Source organism: Leuciscus leuciscus, assembly GCF_965113295.1.
Source record: "Leuciscus leuciscus genome assembly, chromosome: 3".
Lineage (NCBI taxonomy): Eukaryota > Metazoa > Chordata > Actinopteri > Cypriniformes > Leuciscidae > Leuciscus > Leuciscus leuciscus.
The window spans coordinates 6,462,471-6,479,298 of record NC_138727.1 but is presented as its reverse complement, the minus strand read 5'-3'; the positions used below and the strand labels follow the sequence as shown (position 1 = coordinate 6,479,298).

Here is a 16,828-nt window from a genome sequence, read left to right as displayed (position 1 = left end):
GTATTGCTACTGACTTATAAAGCCCTAAACGGCTTAGCTCCAGTCTATTTAACGGATCTTCTATCGCCCTATAATCCATCGCGCTCTTTAAGATCACTAAATTCAAGGCTTTTGGTCATACCTAGGATATCCAGAACCACCAAAGGAGGGAGAGCATTTTCACATTTGGCTCCAAAACTCTGGAATAGTCTTCCTGATACTGTTCGTTGCTCAGACTCGCTCTCCCAGTTTAAAACTAGATTAAAGTCGCATCTCTTCAGCCAGGCATTCATATAATCCTACAGTTCAAACTACAATCCGGCCTCTAGCTCATAAATGCCAGAGGAGAACTGGCCCCCGACTGAGCCTGGGTTCTCCCAAGGTTTTTTTTTTTTCTCCATTAGGTCACCTGATGGAGTTTTAGGACACCATTAGGTCACTTGATGGAGTTTTTCGGTTCCTTGCCACTGTTGCCTTTGGCTTGCTCAGTTGGGGATATTTTGGGGATATTTAATTTAATTTTATCAATCAATAAATTCCTCTTGAAACAAACTTTGTTGTATTATTTTAATTTAATACTGTGAAGCTGCTTTGATGCAATCTGTATTGTGAAAAGCGCTATACAAATAAACTTGACTTGACTTGACTTGACTATAATGCTCTTTAATATGATGTGACAGATCGCTGTATAGCATCTACGTTCAAGCGGCTCGTGAACTGATCTAAAGCTCTTTAGTTAATGGTAAATAAACTCGAAATAACTATGTTGGAAGATACAGTAGCCTATAACTTGCTGAAATGTATCATGTATCATGTAATTACTCAATCTGAGCTTCAACCAAGGAAATAGGTCAATAACAGCTGGAGATATGTAACATTTACCTCAGAAAAGCCATTTAATGACCACAGCATGCTATAGATAAAAATTAACTAGATGGGTATTTTTGCTAAATATACGCACTGCATTACATATTATATTTTTACTCATATCATTAAAAAAATATTATAACTTTATTATAAAAACTTGTTAATTTTAACCTTTAATAATAATACCAACTCCCTGAATGTTTACAGCATTAGTGAGAGATTTTTCCTTGAGAAAAATTAACATGTAGGCCTAGCTATACAGTAGGCTAGCTGATATTTATAGAAAAATTAATTGATGTAAACATTGTAACATGTTGTTACTAAACTTAAGGAAATTCTGTTTAGTCACCAAATGTTTCACAATACACTTATTGTGATGCAAGTTTTTTTTTTTTTTTTTTTTACAACCACTAATATTTTATAATCCTTTCTAATGATTTACGTTTAGGCTGCCTGCTGAACATGGGTTTGAGCTCTTATATTTCTGAACTCTCCAAATTCAGATTAATGCATTTAACTTTAAAATGTAGAAACTTTTCTTGCCCCCGGATTAGAAGAACTGAGGTCCACCACCCCTCATAGTCTCACAAAATCCTGTGGATCGTCTTGACCATCACTAGTAGTCTAGTGGTAATGGGTATTACAATCTGATTGGACCGGTCATTTCAAGTGCTGATACTAAAATTTGGTTTGACCAGTAAAAAGAGAAAATCTGTCATTTCCAATATACCTATTTAATATGCCTGTTTTATTTGAATGTGCATATTTTACAGTTGTTCAAACAACTGTAGAGTGAAAAGTGATGGGTGTAAGTTTTTACTTTTTACATTTCAAATTTGAAATAATAATACATACTCTATAGCTCTTTCTGGGCCCAGTTTGTTGGATTATTTAGAATTTAGGCAACACAAAATTAGGCAATGTTTAAAAATAGTTTCCCACCTCAACTTAGGAAAAATGGCCAGTTATGCTGTAATAATAAATAGTTATTTTTCCAATACCTTTCACACAAAGAAATAAGTTCAAAGAGTGGTTCAAATCAATATAATCTTAAACAGTAGTTCTATAAGAGGTTTTGGGGCCTTCATATTCATATATGCCAAACATTAACAGAAGTTAGGAGCCCTCATAGTCCAAGTGCCTTGTTAAAGAGGCCTTGTATGGGACACATTACAGCATTAATAAACATTTGTTTCATTGCTTTTTTGAACCAAACTGGATCACGCGGCCTTAAACCAGTCAAGGGCCCCCCGAGCTTCTGGTAGTCAAGGGCCCCTGGGCACTGGCCCCATAAGCCCGGTCAGTAACCCATCCCTGCAGGATAGTGTAGCGAGTGTTGTCATGTTGTGATATGTCCTCCCGTGCTGATGTCCGGGCATGTTAAAGAAACGTGTTTGGACATAGGCTTCCGGGGTTTATTGCCCCTTTATCTGTGGTGATTGGGGTTTGTGTGTTAATGATGTTGTGGGGCATGCCTATATTTAACACTTTTGACCAACCAATGGTACCTGTATAAATTTGGGGTAGGTCACTTCATCAGCAGTTCGTGTCAACGTCTCTGTGGATCATCCTCGTTCTCAAACTACTATTTTTCCACGCCACATTTTGCTATCGAGTGTGCTTCACAAGAAGATGGATGCCTGTCAGTAAGTGTGTTTTATTATTTAATATTATTATTAAGAACCTTTATTTATTTATATGAGAGTCACTGTTCAATTGCGTTATTAAACAGGTTCTCTGCGACCGGTTTGAGTCTTTTTGAGATTGTTGAGGAACTTAATTTCCTGAATCAAGCCAGTGGTAAGTATAATTACGTTTTATATTTGAATGTTGCATGTGTGTGTGTGTGTGTGTGTGTGTGTGTGTGTGTGTGTGTGTGTGTGTGTGTGTGATGCATAATCATGTTTTTTATTACCAGGAGATCCGAATCAGGGGTCTATCGATCAGCACAGTATCAGCCCGTGGAATTTAGTTTAAAAACTTTATTCTGTGTATTTCCAGATGGCTTATCAAACCTTGTGAGCAGGATTGAATTCAAAGTAGCAGAGTATGATAATGTTTTATTGGGCTGTAATAGTGAAATTTCGAGTTTGTGTGTGTGTGTGTGTGTGCGCGTGCGTGCGTGCGTGCGTGCATGCGTAGGCCTAACGTTATACAATGTGACAATGCGTTCGTTTAGAAATGTTGTTAACATACATGTGCAACAAGTTGTTTAAAAAACATAAAACATACGCTTGCATGTCTCTTACTTAAGAGTTTGCATTTACTTATAATTTTAACTGACTGTAATGGAGAACGGTGTGTAAAAGTGTAGACATGAAGATTTTCTCAGCCTATGGCGCCCTCTATAGGTGTGCATTAGTATTACAGGATTCATTTCATAGTCGTTGTTGGTCTGGTCTTATCGTCTTATTTGATTGTTGTCTGTTTATGAAAACTTCATATCTATTAGAGCAGATATAGAGTTTGACATTTGTACCATTAAAGCACTACGAGTAGCACCAGCCTGATTTTTATTTATTTTTATTTAGTCCTAAAAATATAATAATAATATTATTATTAATAACAATATAATATTATTAAATAGTGTAAATCGTGTAACTTTTTTAATTTTTCAAACCCCTTTAGAAATAAGAAACATAAAAAAAACCCATTATATTTTATCTCTCTGTACTGACTTTTTGTTTTCTCCCTTCTTCTTCTTAACAGAGGTTGACAATGCAGTTCCCGATATAAATGATGTTCAGAGCTGGAGTGATGGTCTGATAGTATCGTGGGATGACTGTGTGTTTACACCCGTCCCTAAAGAAACACAGCGGTCTGTTCCATCCAGCGATCGTGTAGAATCCGACCCTGAAGAGCTGCCTTCAAATCAGGAGGCTTACAGACGGGAATCACATCCCAATATAGACAATCAACACATAATCGGACTGATACAGGACTCTGTCAAGACCGCTTTGAACGCCTTCGAGGTGCGTTTTAACGAACGCCTTGATGCTTTTGAGAGACGCTTAGATGCTTATGAGAATAACGCTCTGCGACGGCAGCACAAGAACAGCATGGTATTTGGATTTAACAAGTCATAGCAGCGCAGCGGTTGCATAGTGGGACTATCCAACAAGTAGCCAGAGATCAAAGCCTGACGGTGGAATTGTTAAAGCAGGTCGTGCTCACGCTTAAAGGGGTGGTATAATGCCCTTTTCACAAGATGTAAAATATATCTATGATGTCCCCAGAGTGTGTGTGTGAAGTTTTAGCGCAAAATACCCCACAGATATTTTTATATAGCAAGTTAAAGTTGTCACTTTTTGAGGGTTTGCAAAAACGCACCGTTTTGTGCCTGGCCCTTTAAATGCAAATGAGCTGCTGCAGAGGGCGGGGTTTCAAGAGCTCGTGTGAGTTAGCAGCTGCTGTTACCTCATGCAGACACACTAAAATGACAGAAACTGTTCTGCCTTTAATGTTAAACGGATTCAGATAAGGATGGAGAGACTCAAGAAGAAGTGACAACATGTAGAATGCAACAGGACGTCTCTGAATGGTTAGTTGATGAATTTATGCAGCTGATGTGGAGTTAACTATCTTCAATTAGGATATTCTGTCATGATAAATCTATAAATTGCTCATATATGAACTGTTGTGAGATGCACACAGAGTGACTTTCTATTGCATGTGAAAAGATGGATGCTAAAGTTTGAGCTGACTCACAAATGTACTCTTATACAACAACTTTTCCTCTTCTCAACATGGACTGCGTGTTCCCGGGGGCGGGGTTTATGTAAATTCTAGGGTTAGTGATGTCACAAACCCGAGAGGAATGTCGTGTAGTCCCAACCAGCCGTTTGTTGTAGTCCTTTTCTTTAAAAGCAAATATCTCCCTTTGCTTTGAACTTTGAGCGTTGTAACTTTGCAGATGTTGTTTATGCTCAAACAGCAACATTACACACTAAAGTTAGAAAAGTGAAATCATAATCAACCACCCCTTTAAAAAGAAACTCGATGATGTCGATGGCAGTGTGCTCCCCCTTGAACAGTGCAGTAACACAGAAACATTTGCCCTATTTAATTCAGACAACAGAGGATATGAATAGGTCTAAGTCTACAACTGATACATTGCTAGAATTAATAAACATTATGAGATCGATGTCAGATGAGGATCCTGAACCAAATATTTTGTAAATGCCCAACATGCAGGAGAGGTGTCCTCCAGAACCACATTCTGATTTTGATCATCTTGTATCTTCTCACCAGTCAGGAGAGGGATCGGGTACCCAGTCACACCGCACACTCAATCCCGATGCACCCAACAAGGGTCTCACACATGCGAATCACTTGTAAGAGAGGGTGGCGAATGGCGATGTGAGCGGGTACACTGTACTGCCACAAACTCTGTTCAGTGGTCTGGAAATCCACAGGCTTATAAATCTGCGGGAGACATCTTCTACAGATTTAGCATACACCATGTTTTTACATGACACACTTTCTGAAATAGTGGCGTTTTCCAGACTGTGGTTTAATCGTGTTGGTACCTGACCGAACCACACTACCATATGGCTACTGACATCGGTCATCGAGGGGTGCGAGACTCACCCATTTTCATGTGTGTTAAGTGGTCCTTCTAGCTCAGGAACATTTGTCTGTAAAAATGTTGTTAGAAAATGCTAAAAGTGTGATTTCTAAAAAAACATTGTGTACATTATGATTGAATGTCAACCTTTGTATGATGAATTGTTGAAACTGTATGATATTAAATGCACTGAAGGTATCCCACAGACCCTGAATGACGAGCGTTTGTTCCCCTCCAACAAGACTAATTTTTTGATACTGGATGATGTTATGAAAGATGCTAGTAGCAATCCTGAAGTTGAACGAGTGTTCACCCAGTATGTACACCACAAAAGTGCCTTGTATATTGTACAAAACTTGTTTTTTCAAGGTAAATCCAGCAGAACATCAGCTTGAACACTAATTATTTGGTGTTGTTTAAAAAACCTAGAGAAAATACCCAAATTAGCACGTTGGATGCACCCCAGAAACACACTTTTTTTTTTTTTTTGAAAAAGAAGACCCACCCACAACAGGCCGTGTGAGTGTCCATGACGGTTTAGGTGATTTGCAGATGAGATTTTAAAGAATATTCCGCAGAGGAGCGTGAAAATGTTTGTTACATTTTAAATAAAATGTCTAAAACTAAATATATTACTTCATGTAATATCTGGTTAAAAACAAGTAATCTGGTTAAAATAAGATTATAATCAAATAATCTGGTTAAAAACAAACCAAAAGTGTACTCATTTTTAATTATTGTAAGTAGGTAAGAGTTGTATATGATATGGTAGTGTAGTATGTACATTTTACGGGTAAATTTCATGGGTACATTTTATTGTGTATAAAGGCCCAACAAGGGACAGGAGTTGTTTATATACCATGTTTATATTGTTTTAAATTGAAATAGTGAAGTATGTAAATTCTATTGTGTATAAAGGCCCAACCAGGGACAGGAGTTGTTTATATATCATGTTTATATTGTTTTAAAATTGAAATAGTAAAGTATGTAAATTCTATTGTGTCTAAAAGCCCAACCAGGGACAGGAGTTGAAAATTAGCATTTGCTATAAACTTTATATGCAGCACTTCAGTGACAAGCTTGCTTTGACACTATGTTTGTTTGCATTGTCCCTGTCAAATAAATTAAATAAATTAATTAAATGGACTGAGTCAGGAGAGTTTGTATTAAAAGGCAGAACAATCCCAGTCTTATTTTTCTGAAGTCAAAATATAACCAGATTGAAAAGAAACACTGAAAAAGTCAATCAATCTTTTTTTATTATCAAAAAAGTCAGTGCATATTTATTTATTCATTCTTTCATTATGTTTTTCACTTGGTGTTGGAGGAATACATAACTGTACAAAATTGATATTACACATCAATAAATATGTATCATGAATCCATCTTTTAGTAAGATCAGAATGTCCTTCACACATGAAGGCAAATTAAATACCACAGAAAACTGCTCCCTCAGGAACTGTTAGGAAATTCATTCTGCTTTTGGGATGTTGTTCAGTATTTCCTGCGTTCCAGAGGATTCCTGTGCTGGAAAAATGAGCTTCTGTAGCATCTCAATCTTCTCTTCCTCGGTTTTAGAGTTGAGCTCAATTACAGGAACCTAAAAAGGATGATACATATGAGGAGTATTATTGGAAATACAAAATCGCGAACCAGAGATTGATCTTTTGGTGACATCTCTCCAGTTGTTCATAAGCAGGTTAAGTACTATGTCAGTACTGTGATGTTTACCATATTCATCTGGTATTTTACATGCTACTCCAAGGTATTTCAAAGAACACCTTAATATTACTATGATACACGACTAAAAAAAAAACATGTCTCACATGTACCAAAAATATTGAGTGTCAGGTTTTGGTGGGATTATTAAGTGTGTATCAGAGTTTAACACACTTACCAAAACAGGTTTATAACCAAGTTTTTCGAGATGCCGAAGTTTGATGACCAAGCTGGCTCGAGGATGTGTTGTGCCGAAGCAAAATGACGTAGGTGGAGCGCAGACCACCGCAATCCTGAAATGTAGGACAGAGAAGAGCTTTTTGTCTCTAAACAACCTTCCAATAATCTAGAGTTGGGGGGAAACATCTAAGTATGTGAGATTATCATGTGATTCTTAATATAAACATCACAGCTGTCTTGTGTTTTGCTACCTTTGGGCACATTCGGGCGACCCAGAATCCTCTGCATGGAGGTCGCTGGTTTCTTCTTTTGGACGAGGCAGAGTAATCACACAGTCTAGAGCAAAGATGCAAACAATGTTAAATACAACATAAGATGCCATTCACAACATCCATAATGTGAAACTTTTTGATTGATTGTGCAAAGTAATCTATATGATCTTATATATAATAAAATCATAAAGTAAATGAATATGTAATTAATATAATGTGCACATTAAAAAGCCACTTATTAGTCTGGCTTTTATGTATGCGTCTTTTTTATTATTTAAATTTATGTATTATTATTATCATTATACTTTATTTCTATTCTACTTTGCTTTATGGACATTTCATTGTTGATCAATCTTATTTTATTCTATTCAAACATTTACTGTTTCATTATAAACTTTTGTTTTAAAATGTTCATTGCTTGCATAGCGTGTCATACGCTTGTAAAGCACTTTGCATTGCATTGGATATCTTAATGGTGCTAAAAGTTTTATTTTTATTATGCAAAATATAATTTATTGTTTTTATCCTTTTGATTTTAGAGTAAATTTAACCTGGCCATGTTTTCCTGAAATACATTTTTTGTTGACACTTGTAAACACACATACATTTGTCACAAGCACTTTACATTTATTGGAAGGTGCTATATACATACAGTTTTATTATTTGAAATAATATAATAAATTACATTACATTATTTATATTATATTCATTAATTTAATATAATTATGCTATATTAAATATTCTTAAATTATTATAATAATAATAAAATATATATATATGGTAATAATATGGTAATAATAAATAATTAAATATAGTTACTATTACTTTTATCACCCCAACGCAGTTTTGGTTTCACCAATATAAAAGAAGTATTTTGTAAGAAGGAGAAAATGATACTTATCCGAAAATTTTTGAGCATTTCTGTTTTTTAAATTTTGAGCTGTGGCCTAGCGATTAGCGCATCTGCCTCGACACATTGAGCTTCTGGTGCTCATGTGGTAAATGTGAGTTTGAATCCTGCCACTGTAAATAACACTAAGCTCAAACTCCACAGAAACACGAGATTCATCTCACCAATGAAGTAGATGCTCTGCTCCAGCACACTGTCCTGAACCGCATCATTTCCCACAATGCTCCTGATTGCACTGAGCATTTCCTGGTTGACTGGGACTTTATGAGTAGGAACCATGAAGTGGAAGTCTGGGATAGACCTCAGGGAGTGTGGCAGCTGAGGCTGATCCAGTCGCATACACAGAGCCAACATGTGCAGCCACCTCTGAACCTTATTCGACTGGTTGCCTGCGAGGACATAACGGATGACAGCTGAACTGAGATGCACTTCAGATGAGGAGAGAGAGGAAGTATAGTAGTAAGAGATATTAACCTTTCTGTAGTATTTGGTCCAGGGTTTCCCGGTGTAGCAGTTTATCCAGTAGGGTTTGAGGGACGTGCTCCAGCAATGCCAGATAGTGAATGGCTTTCAGTAGGTCGGTGGAGGACATCTTTGGAAGGTAGGACTCTAAGACCTTCGTTACACTGGCCAGAAACCTAATTAAAAAGCAGCAAGTGTAAGTTTGCTGAAGTCAGAGACATGCCTGTTCTGCAAAAACAACTTTTGCTTTGGGTTTTTGGAGGACTTATATTGTTGAATATTCTGATATATAAGAATATTTATTTTAATTGGAAAATAATTTGACTGAATATACATTACCGTTCAAAAGTTTTAGGTCAGTAAGATTCTTAATTAATTTTTTTAAAGAAATGAATGTTTTATTCAACAAGTATGTACTCAATTCATCGAAAGTGACAGTATTTATAATGTTGTTAATAAAGATTTCTATTTCAAATAAAGTAAGTTCTGTTGAACTTTCCATTCATCAAAAAATCCTGAAAAAAAGTATAGTAGTTTCCACAAAAATATTAAGTTAAAAATATTAAAGTGGTCCTTTCTAGGGATACGCGCGATGACTAATTTAGTTAACGTTTAAACGGAAATATTGCAACCGACTAGTCTAAACTTGTCTTATTCTCTATATCAGTGCGCAGATTCTGAACGCCCTGTAGTCGACTATAGTCTTGAGTTCTTCGGGAACGAACACGTCACAATATTCCTCATTTAAACAATTCCCACCCACGGTATACGCAAAGTAAGTTAGTAGTGTGTTGAAACTCGCGGTTATGGTAAGGGATGTGACATTTCTCAAACACGCTCAAAGTGGTTGTTCAATCATAACACACTGATCCAGCTGACCAATCAGAGTACAGTGTGCTTTTCGGAAGGAGGGGCTTCATAGAGACAGGAACTGAACAGAGCGCGTGCTGCAACAATGTCAAATATGTGAAAAATAATGTGTTTTATATGAACTAATATGAAAACCTATTCTAGTGGACCCCGAAAACCAAAATCAAGACTTTGAAAAAGGACATAACCTTTATCAGCATATTCAAATGATTTCTGAAGAATCATGTAACACAGAGTAATGATGCAGAAAATTCAGCTTTGCCATCACAGGAATAAATGATATGTATTTCAAATAGAAATTTCATTAACATTTCACAATATTACTGTTTTACTGCATTTCTGAACAAATAAATGCAGCCTGGGTGAGCTTTCAAAAACATCTCTACTCTAGCAGGCTGATTGGTGAGCAACAGCCTAACGTGGAGACCTTATACACAAAACAGGTACAGCGCATAACTAGCTCAATTTTAAACGACAGTTCTCATTCACTGCACACAGAGTTCCAGCTTCTACCCTCCGGGCGTAGGTTTATGATCCCCAGGTGTAAAACAAAAAGACACAAGAATAGTTTTGTTCCTGCAGCCATTACATTGAGGAATAAGTTATAGCTATATTTTGCACAAGTGTTCATTCGGTTTGTTGTTTTTTTTTTTTTTTTTTTTACGTATTTTTATGTATTATTTTATTCTTGACCGATAAGAACTTTTTTGATGTATGGTAATGTGATGATGTGTGAAATGTGATGGTGTGTGACTCTACTGCAAACAAAATCTACCTTCGGGTATAAATAAAGTAACTTGAACTTGAACTTGAACTTGAACATCTGAAAATAAAAAATCTTACCGACCCCAAACTTGACAAGTGTAAGTGAATAAGAATTAAAACAATGGCTTACTCTGTTTTTTTCTCTTTCAGGTCATGATTGAGGAGTGAAAAGACTTTTAAAACACTAAGAAGGTCTTTCAGGGTCAGACTGTCAGGGCTCTTGATGATTCTCTCCGCAAATACATCCAACAGGACCACAGGTCTGAACAAGAGATCCTCAAATGATACTAGAATGAGAATAACCTGGAAAACATGGATGTTTTTGAAACATGCTGAATAAGACTGCATTCCTCTTTAAATGTGCAGCGCAGTTTCACTTGGGTCAGCAGATATCGCACCTGTTTGTTGGACCACATATCAAACGTGTTGGCCATGTACTCGGAGACGGAGCTGAAGAGGGTGTAGTTTCTGTAGCGGAGCTCATGGCAGGACTTCAGGACAGACAGAAGCCTACCGAAGGGGAATTCATGCACATTTTCTGCAGGAAACAATGAAAGGTCAAGTGACAGGTCTTGATTCACTGATTCTAGCCGTTTACTGAAGTTCATGGGGATCATGGTCATTCTCACCAGCTATGTTCTTGCTGCAGACATCCAGCAGAGGTTTGAAGTTCAGGCCCATGGAAGCCAGGCTGGAGAACATGTACTGGGTGTTGGGTGGACTAAACTCTTCTGCCAACGACAGAGTCTTTGTCTGAGGAGGGATAAAGAGGAATCGAGCTAGAAACTGATCTAGTGACAAAACACTATTTCAAAAAATAATAATTTCTTGTTAGACAGCTGCATCATGTCAGGATTATTTTATTCCAGAATCATAAGAAAATAAATACTTAATTATATTTTGCATTGAAAAAAAATTTAAATCTATGAAGCAATATGTTTTTTGATATCATTTTCAAGACAATTAAGCACAATTTCCTTCACAAATGATTAATATCATAATGCAAAAAAATCTCATTCTCTTTCCTGTAATGTGAAAGATAACTAATACATTTACATTTCATGGTTGTAAAAAAAAATATATATATCACTATTACAGGAATGAAAATTTAATGAGAACTACTACTAAGGATTGTTATTATTGTTGACTAAAACTAAAACTTATAAAAACAGCCCTGGTAATTGAAATAAAGCTGAAATAAAATAAATATAAATATTCTTAATATAAATATAAATATAAACTTAAACTAAATGAAAATTAGAAATGTTGCCTTGGCAATAAACTGAAATAAGTTGAAGTTGCAGCACTAATATCATTAACAAGAATTAAAAAAAAAATTAAATAAAACTAACAAAAATACATTAAACATAAATGGCAATATTTAAAAAAACGAATATGACAAAGGCACATAATGAAATAAAAAAAAATAATAATAAAAAAAAAATTAGCATGAAAACAAAATTTTAAAAACACTCCTTCAGAATATTAATAAAACTATAATAACCTTTCATATATCATAATATCATTATCGGAAAAAGCTTTATTTTCATTATGCAAAATATAATTTCTTCTTTGTTTAAACATTTTTAGTAGATTCATCCACAGAAATCAATTGATTTGGAAATCCAATTTCTGTGCGAGTGTCAGTAAACAATATAGTTTAGGTGATATACATTTGCTGTGAATAAATCATAAATCTAACCGCCAGCTGTTTCTTCAGATGTATCGGAGAGTTTTTGCCCACCGCACGCATCATGCTCTGCAGGGCAACCACGCTCTGGATCTCAGGAATACGATCCTTCAGCAACAACCTTCAAAACCAGAACACAAAGTCATGAAAACACACACACACACACACACACACACACACACACACACACACACACACACACACACACACACACACACACAATAAGGTCATACTAGGGCTGTATCCATCTTCACACCTTAAAGCCTCTTTTAGGGCCTGAACGTTCCTACAGTCCTCCATCTCCCGTATACAGCCAGCCAACACCGAAAGAGCCCTTATATCAAACTGATTCAGCCGTTCCTGGAATCAGCATAACAGAAGGATCATGTGACACTGAAGACTGGAGTAATAATGCTAAAAATATCAGCTTTGCGTCACAGGAATAAATTATATTCATTCAAATAGAAAACAATTATTTTTAATTATAATATTTCACAACACTACTGTTTTTAATGTATTTTTGATCAAATAAATGGCACCTTGCTGAAGAGACTTCTATCAAAAACATTAAAAAAAAAAAAAATACTATACACAGAAAATCCATTTATTAAATCAAATCTGAATTTAAATATTGTGCAACTATTACAACATTCATGATTGTGATTTAAAGGTGCAGTAAGTGATTTCTGAGAAACACTGTTGATATATATGTGCAATCAGCCTAAACACACATTGCTCCGCTGCCAAAATGCACCAAACGCAATGCAAGAATGGATATCTTTTTACATTTATGCATTTAGCAGATGCTTTTATCCTTTATCATAGCTGAAGAGAATCAAAAGAATACTTCGCGAAAAATAAAGAGAAGATAACGAACAAAAGAGAAGGAAGAACGAAAAATTAGCATACAGACAACAGAAGCCTATAGACCCCTTTTGCGCCGCCGTCACAATTACGTAACGGTGTTAGCTGGAGGCAAAACAAAGGGAAAACTGGAGGTGGCCAATACAAACCAGCACTGATTCGGCTACATAATAAGGAGCTTGAAAAATATTATTATTATAATTAAATGTCATCTTGTTGGGTGCAAGAATCGACGGAGTACAGGCTCCAATTGGAAATTTTATCGCATAATGTTTTTGAAACTATTGTGATTGTGAATCATCTATGATTATATAGCCTACATTGTTGTGTTTGATTGTGACGACTTTTTGAAGAACCTGGTAAGAAAGAATAATCAAATACATAGTTAAAAAATGAATTTGTTGTGTTTTTATTTCTAGAAAATATTATTCACATCATTAAAAATTGCACTGTAATGTCACTCTTTGCATGGTCGCCTTCGGATCGTACCACACAACACAAGTCTTGTACGTTACCATTCAGCACATAGTTATAGGCATCTAAAGATTTATATGCCCTCAGTTTCTCTTTATGCTTGGTTTCTCTATCAGGTAGGTGTAGATGTCAGGCCACTCAACCGAGGTAGTGTTAACGTTAATCCTGTCAGATCGTCCATCCATTGAGTGAGCGTGTACGGATCGGCCAATCTGGTTATGTCCGTTAAAATGAACTTTTGCAAATAACAATCGCGGTCCTGGACAGGGAGTGACCTTACACATTAAGATAAAATCAGATTTTCTCCAGTCATTGTTAAAAAACAAGCTGACAAAACTTGCAAACTAGCGTTAGTGAAGCGGCCAGGGGAAACGTTCTGCCTCCACCTAAGCTTCGCCCACAAAAAAGTCACCATGTTTACTAACTGGAAAGGGGTCTATATACAAGCAATTGTTCGTTCAACAGCTCCAGACCACAATGACACTCAAAACTGTGCTGTTACTCTAGCTAATATTACAACAACAGCATATCTTGGTTCTGTGAAGCATAGCAAAACTAATGTTACTCATGTATGGACGAGAAACAAAGCAACAATGTTTTCATGCCTTCCCGCTTCGGTCTCTCCAGCGCTGGAAAGCCTTTCTAGTATTACCACGGGTCCTAAAGCTCTTGCCTGCTCGTAACCCTTCTTTTTCCAGTGATATTCCTCTGAGCTTCTCTCTTTTGTAATGTCTCTCAGCCAGCTCTCTGTCTACAGTCTTTTTTCAAATCTCCCTCTTGCTCACTCTCTCTCCTCCACATCATGAGTGGACACGCCCCCTACTGCTGCTGATTGGCTACAAGTGTGTTGTGGTACTCTGTCCGATCCACTCTCAACAGCATTTCTCAGAAATTGCATACTGCACCTTTAATGAATATTCACATTTTCAGCCTAGAAGACAAAACCTCCAATGCGATTACATTCACAGGACTCGCCTCACCTGTATAACACGCAGCAGTGTCTGCACAACACGCGTGTTTTGTGAAACTCCCAGGTTGACAATGGCCAGCAGACTGTAGGCCAGATCATCGCTCTTCATGCGCCAGGCTTCGGTCGCAGCCCGTTCACAGACCTCCTCAAACACCGGGTGTTCGTACATCAGCCGCAGCTCACAGCTCCGCTGCTCATCCGTCATTTTCTTTGTGCTCTCCCAGATGCGTGTGAAGATGCTGCTGATGACATGCTGCGACGCTGGGAACTGCTTCAACGTGTCCAGCACATCAGTGGGGCTAAAACAGTTCTGCAAATGGCTGTAGAAAGGAGTCCTTTCTGCTTTATCCAGGGGTTCGCTGGTCTCTGTGGAAGCTGCAGTTTGCTTAATCGGAACATTAAGAGCATCAGGACCACTCAGACTGTAATACCGGACTTGTTTTAATGTGTGTTTCCTTCCCAGCTGAGATGATACAGCAAAGCTTCTCCTTTTATAACATAAAGACATCTGCGTCCATCTAAAAGAGTCACATGTCCACAGCGACGTGGATCTCAGAGCACATCTGAGCATGTCCAAACCTGATTTATACATGCTCATCGTGGGTGATTCTCCAAAGCTTCAGACATGATGTAACCTGTTTCAACAAACGAAAAGGTCAAACAGAAGCCTCTGTACTTACTACTTTTGTTTTTACTAGTGGGTGCAGGACACTATAGTTCATGTATGTAAGTGAGGATAGCAAAATAAAGTAAACTGTGACATTTTATACCTAAATATTCTTCATACAGTGGACTACCAGTAAAATGTATAAAAATTTGGGACCAAAAATTTTTCAGACACTTTGACCTGACCAAGTGTTTTTTTCTTTAATTGATAATTCAAACTTTTTACATCACAGACTGAACAAAATTAAGCATTGCTTGGTAATTGGTTGACCTAAATTGTTATTATCTAATTGTGTACTTAAATTTAACAGCTCACAGCTATTCAACCTAATTAATTTGTGAGACAGTATGACAGAAGGATGGCCAAAACCAGTGAAATATCAACTGATTTGATAACTCTTGAGTTCTTGTCATATTGTATAACCATTTTCTAAACTATATAGCGAATATACTGTGATAATGTGAGAAATGTTGAAGGTGTCTGATCTGAATACATTTTGGTGTGACTGTAGGTCACTTTTTTTTTTTAACTCTTCAATCACACAGTTCTCTTTACCAACTTTCAGTTTGGCACAGCAGTTAATTTCACATTCAAAATGCACTAAAACTACCAAAACACTTCATATGTGTCTCAAATCAGCTAATTCTATCAACACTAGCACATTTAGTTAAACAATGAGCTAAAACACACTGACAACAGGTGCATTTTACAATGTTTTCTATTGTACATTTCTTTACAAGACAAGAATGACACTATCTCTACTAAATGTAATTCACTGCAGAAATGTGTTACATGATCCATGTTTACATTACAGTAAGTTTTCTCCTGTGGTATAGATTAGATTAGATTACTGTATAAATGTTGCAAATTGCTGTTTTAATCAGTTTTAAATTTTTAGGTTTTGAACGTAAGTTTTAACCGTTTTGAAGACACACTATATAAAGATCATGAAATATTACTAGAATCAGAATAACCCAGAAATACATTTATATTTGTACGTATCTGTTTGATTATCCACAATACATTTCAACACGAACAAATAGATAGCCAAATGTTGAATTTACCTAAAAGACATAAATATAATAAAGTGAAAAATGAAAATGGAAAAACCAAGTAAAATAAACAAATACACTTAGAGGACAGCAGCTTTGTGCTTATATTGCATTCATGTCCTTGTACAGAAACCTTGAAGAAATGCCTCACTATAGCTGTAAAACTATTGTATACTAAAACTAAGTATACTATTTACATGTTTGCAGTTAATTATGACACAGTCACATATTTTAATGCGCCCTTGATCTTTAATACTCATAATATAAGGACCTCACCCTTCGGTTGCTGTTGTCTTCACACATGTGTACTGCTCTCACTGTGAGCGCAGCCATGACAGAAACAGGGCGCGCGCGCACGATTGCTGCCGCACGATAGTTCCGCTTGTAGTATCGCGTGGTTTTCACAATGTTACTTTTAAAACCCCGACCAAATAGTGAAATAAACACATATAAAACTTGTTTAATCCATAGTATGCATAACATATTATTTAAAAATCATTAAAAAAATTGATTTGAAAAA

General features: G+C 36.4%; 2 protein-coding genes across 2 annotated transcripts; one reads left to right on the top strand and one right to left on the bottom strand.

Annotated features, from left to right (window-relative positions):
- Window positions 1-2,302: 2,302 nt before the first annotated feature.
- Window positions 2,303-3,932, top strand: LOC309494664 (uncharacterized protein; the record flags this gene model as incomplete). Its single annotated transcript, XM_082164078.1, has 3 exons — window positions 2,303-2,492; window positions 2,579-2,646; window positions 3,556-3,932. Exons 1-3 carry the CDS (start codon window positions 2,479-2,481, stop codon window positions 3,930-3,932), a joined length of 459 nt encoding a protein of 152 aa, XP_082020204.1. The 5' UTR covers window positions 2,303-2,478.
- A 2,722-nt stretch (window positions 3,933-6,654) lies between these two features.
- fastkd2 (FAST kinase domains 2) lies at window positions 6,655-16,715 on the bottom strand. Its single transcript, XM_082163540.1, has 12 exons — window positions 16,585-16,715; window positions 14,600-15,224; window positions 12,538-12,641; window positions 12,294-12,402; window positions 11,221-11,344; window positions 10,990-11,129; window positions 10,722-10,894; window positions 8,969-9,132; window positions 8,659-8,883; window positions 7,564-7,648; window positions 7,311-7,425; window positions 6,655-7,013 (listed from the first exon to the last, which is right to left on the bottom strand). The coding sequence occupies exons 2-12, from the start codon at window positions 15,185-15,187 to the stop codon at window positions 6,885-6,887; spliced, it is 1,956 nt and encodes a 651-aa protein (XP_082019666.1). The 5' UTR covers window positions 15,188-15,224; window positions 16,585-16,715; the 3' UTR covers window positions 6,655-6,884.
- Between the last annotated feature and the right edge of the window lie 113 nt (window positions 16,716-16,828).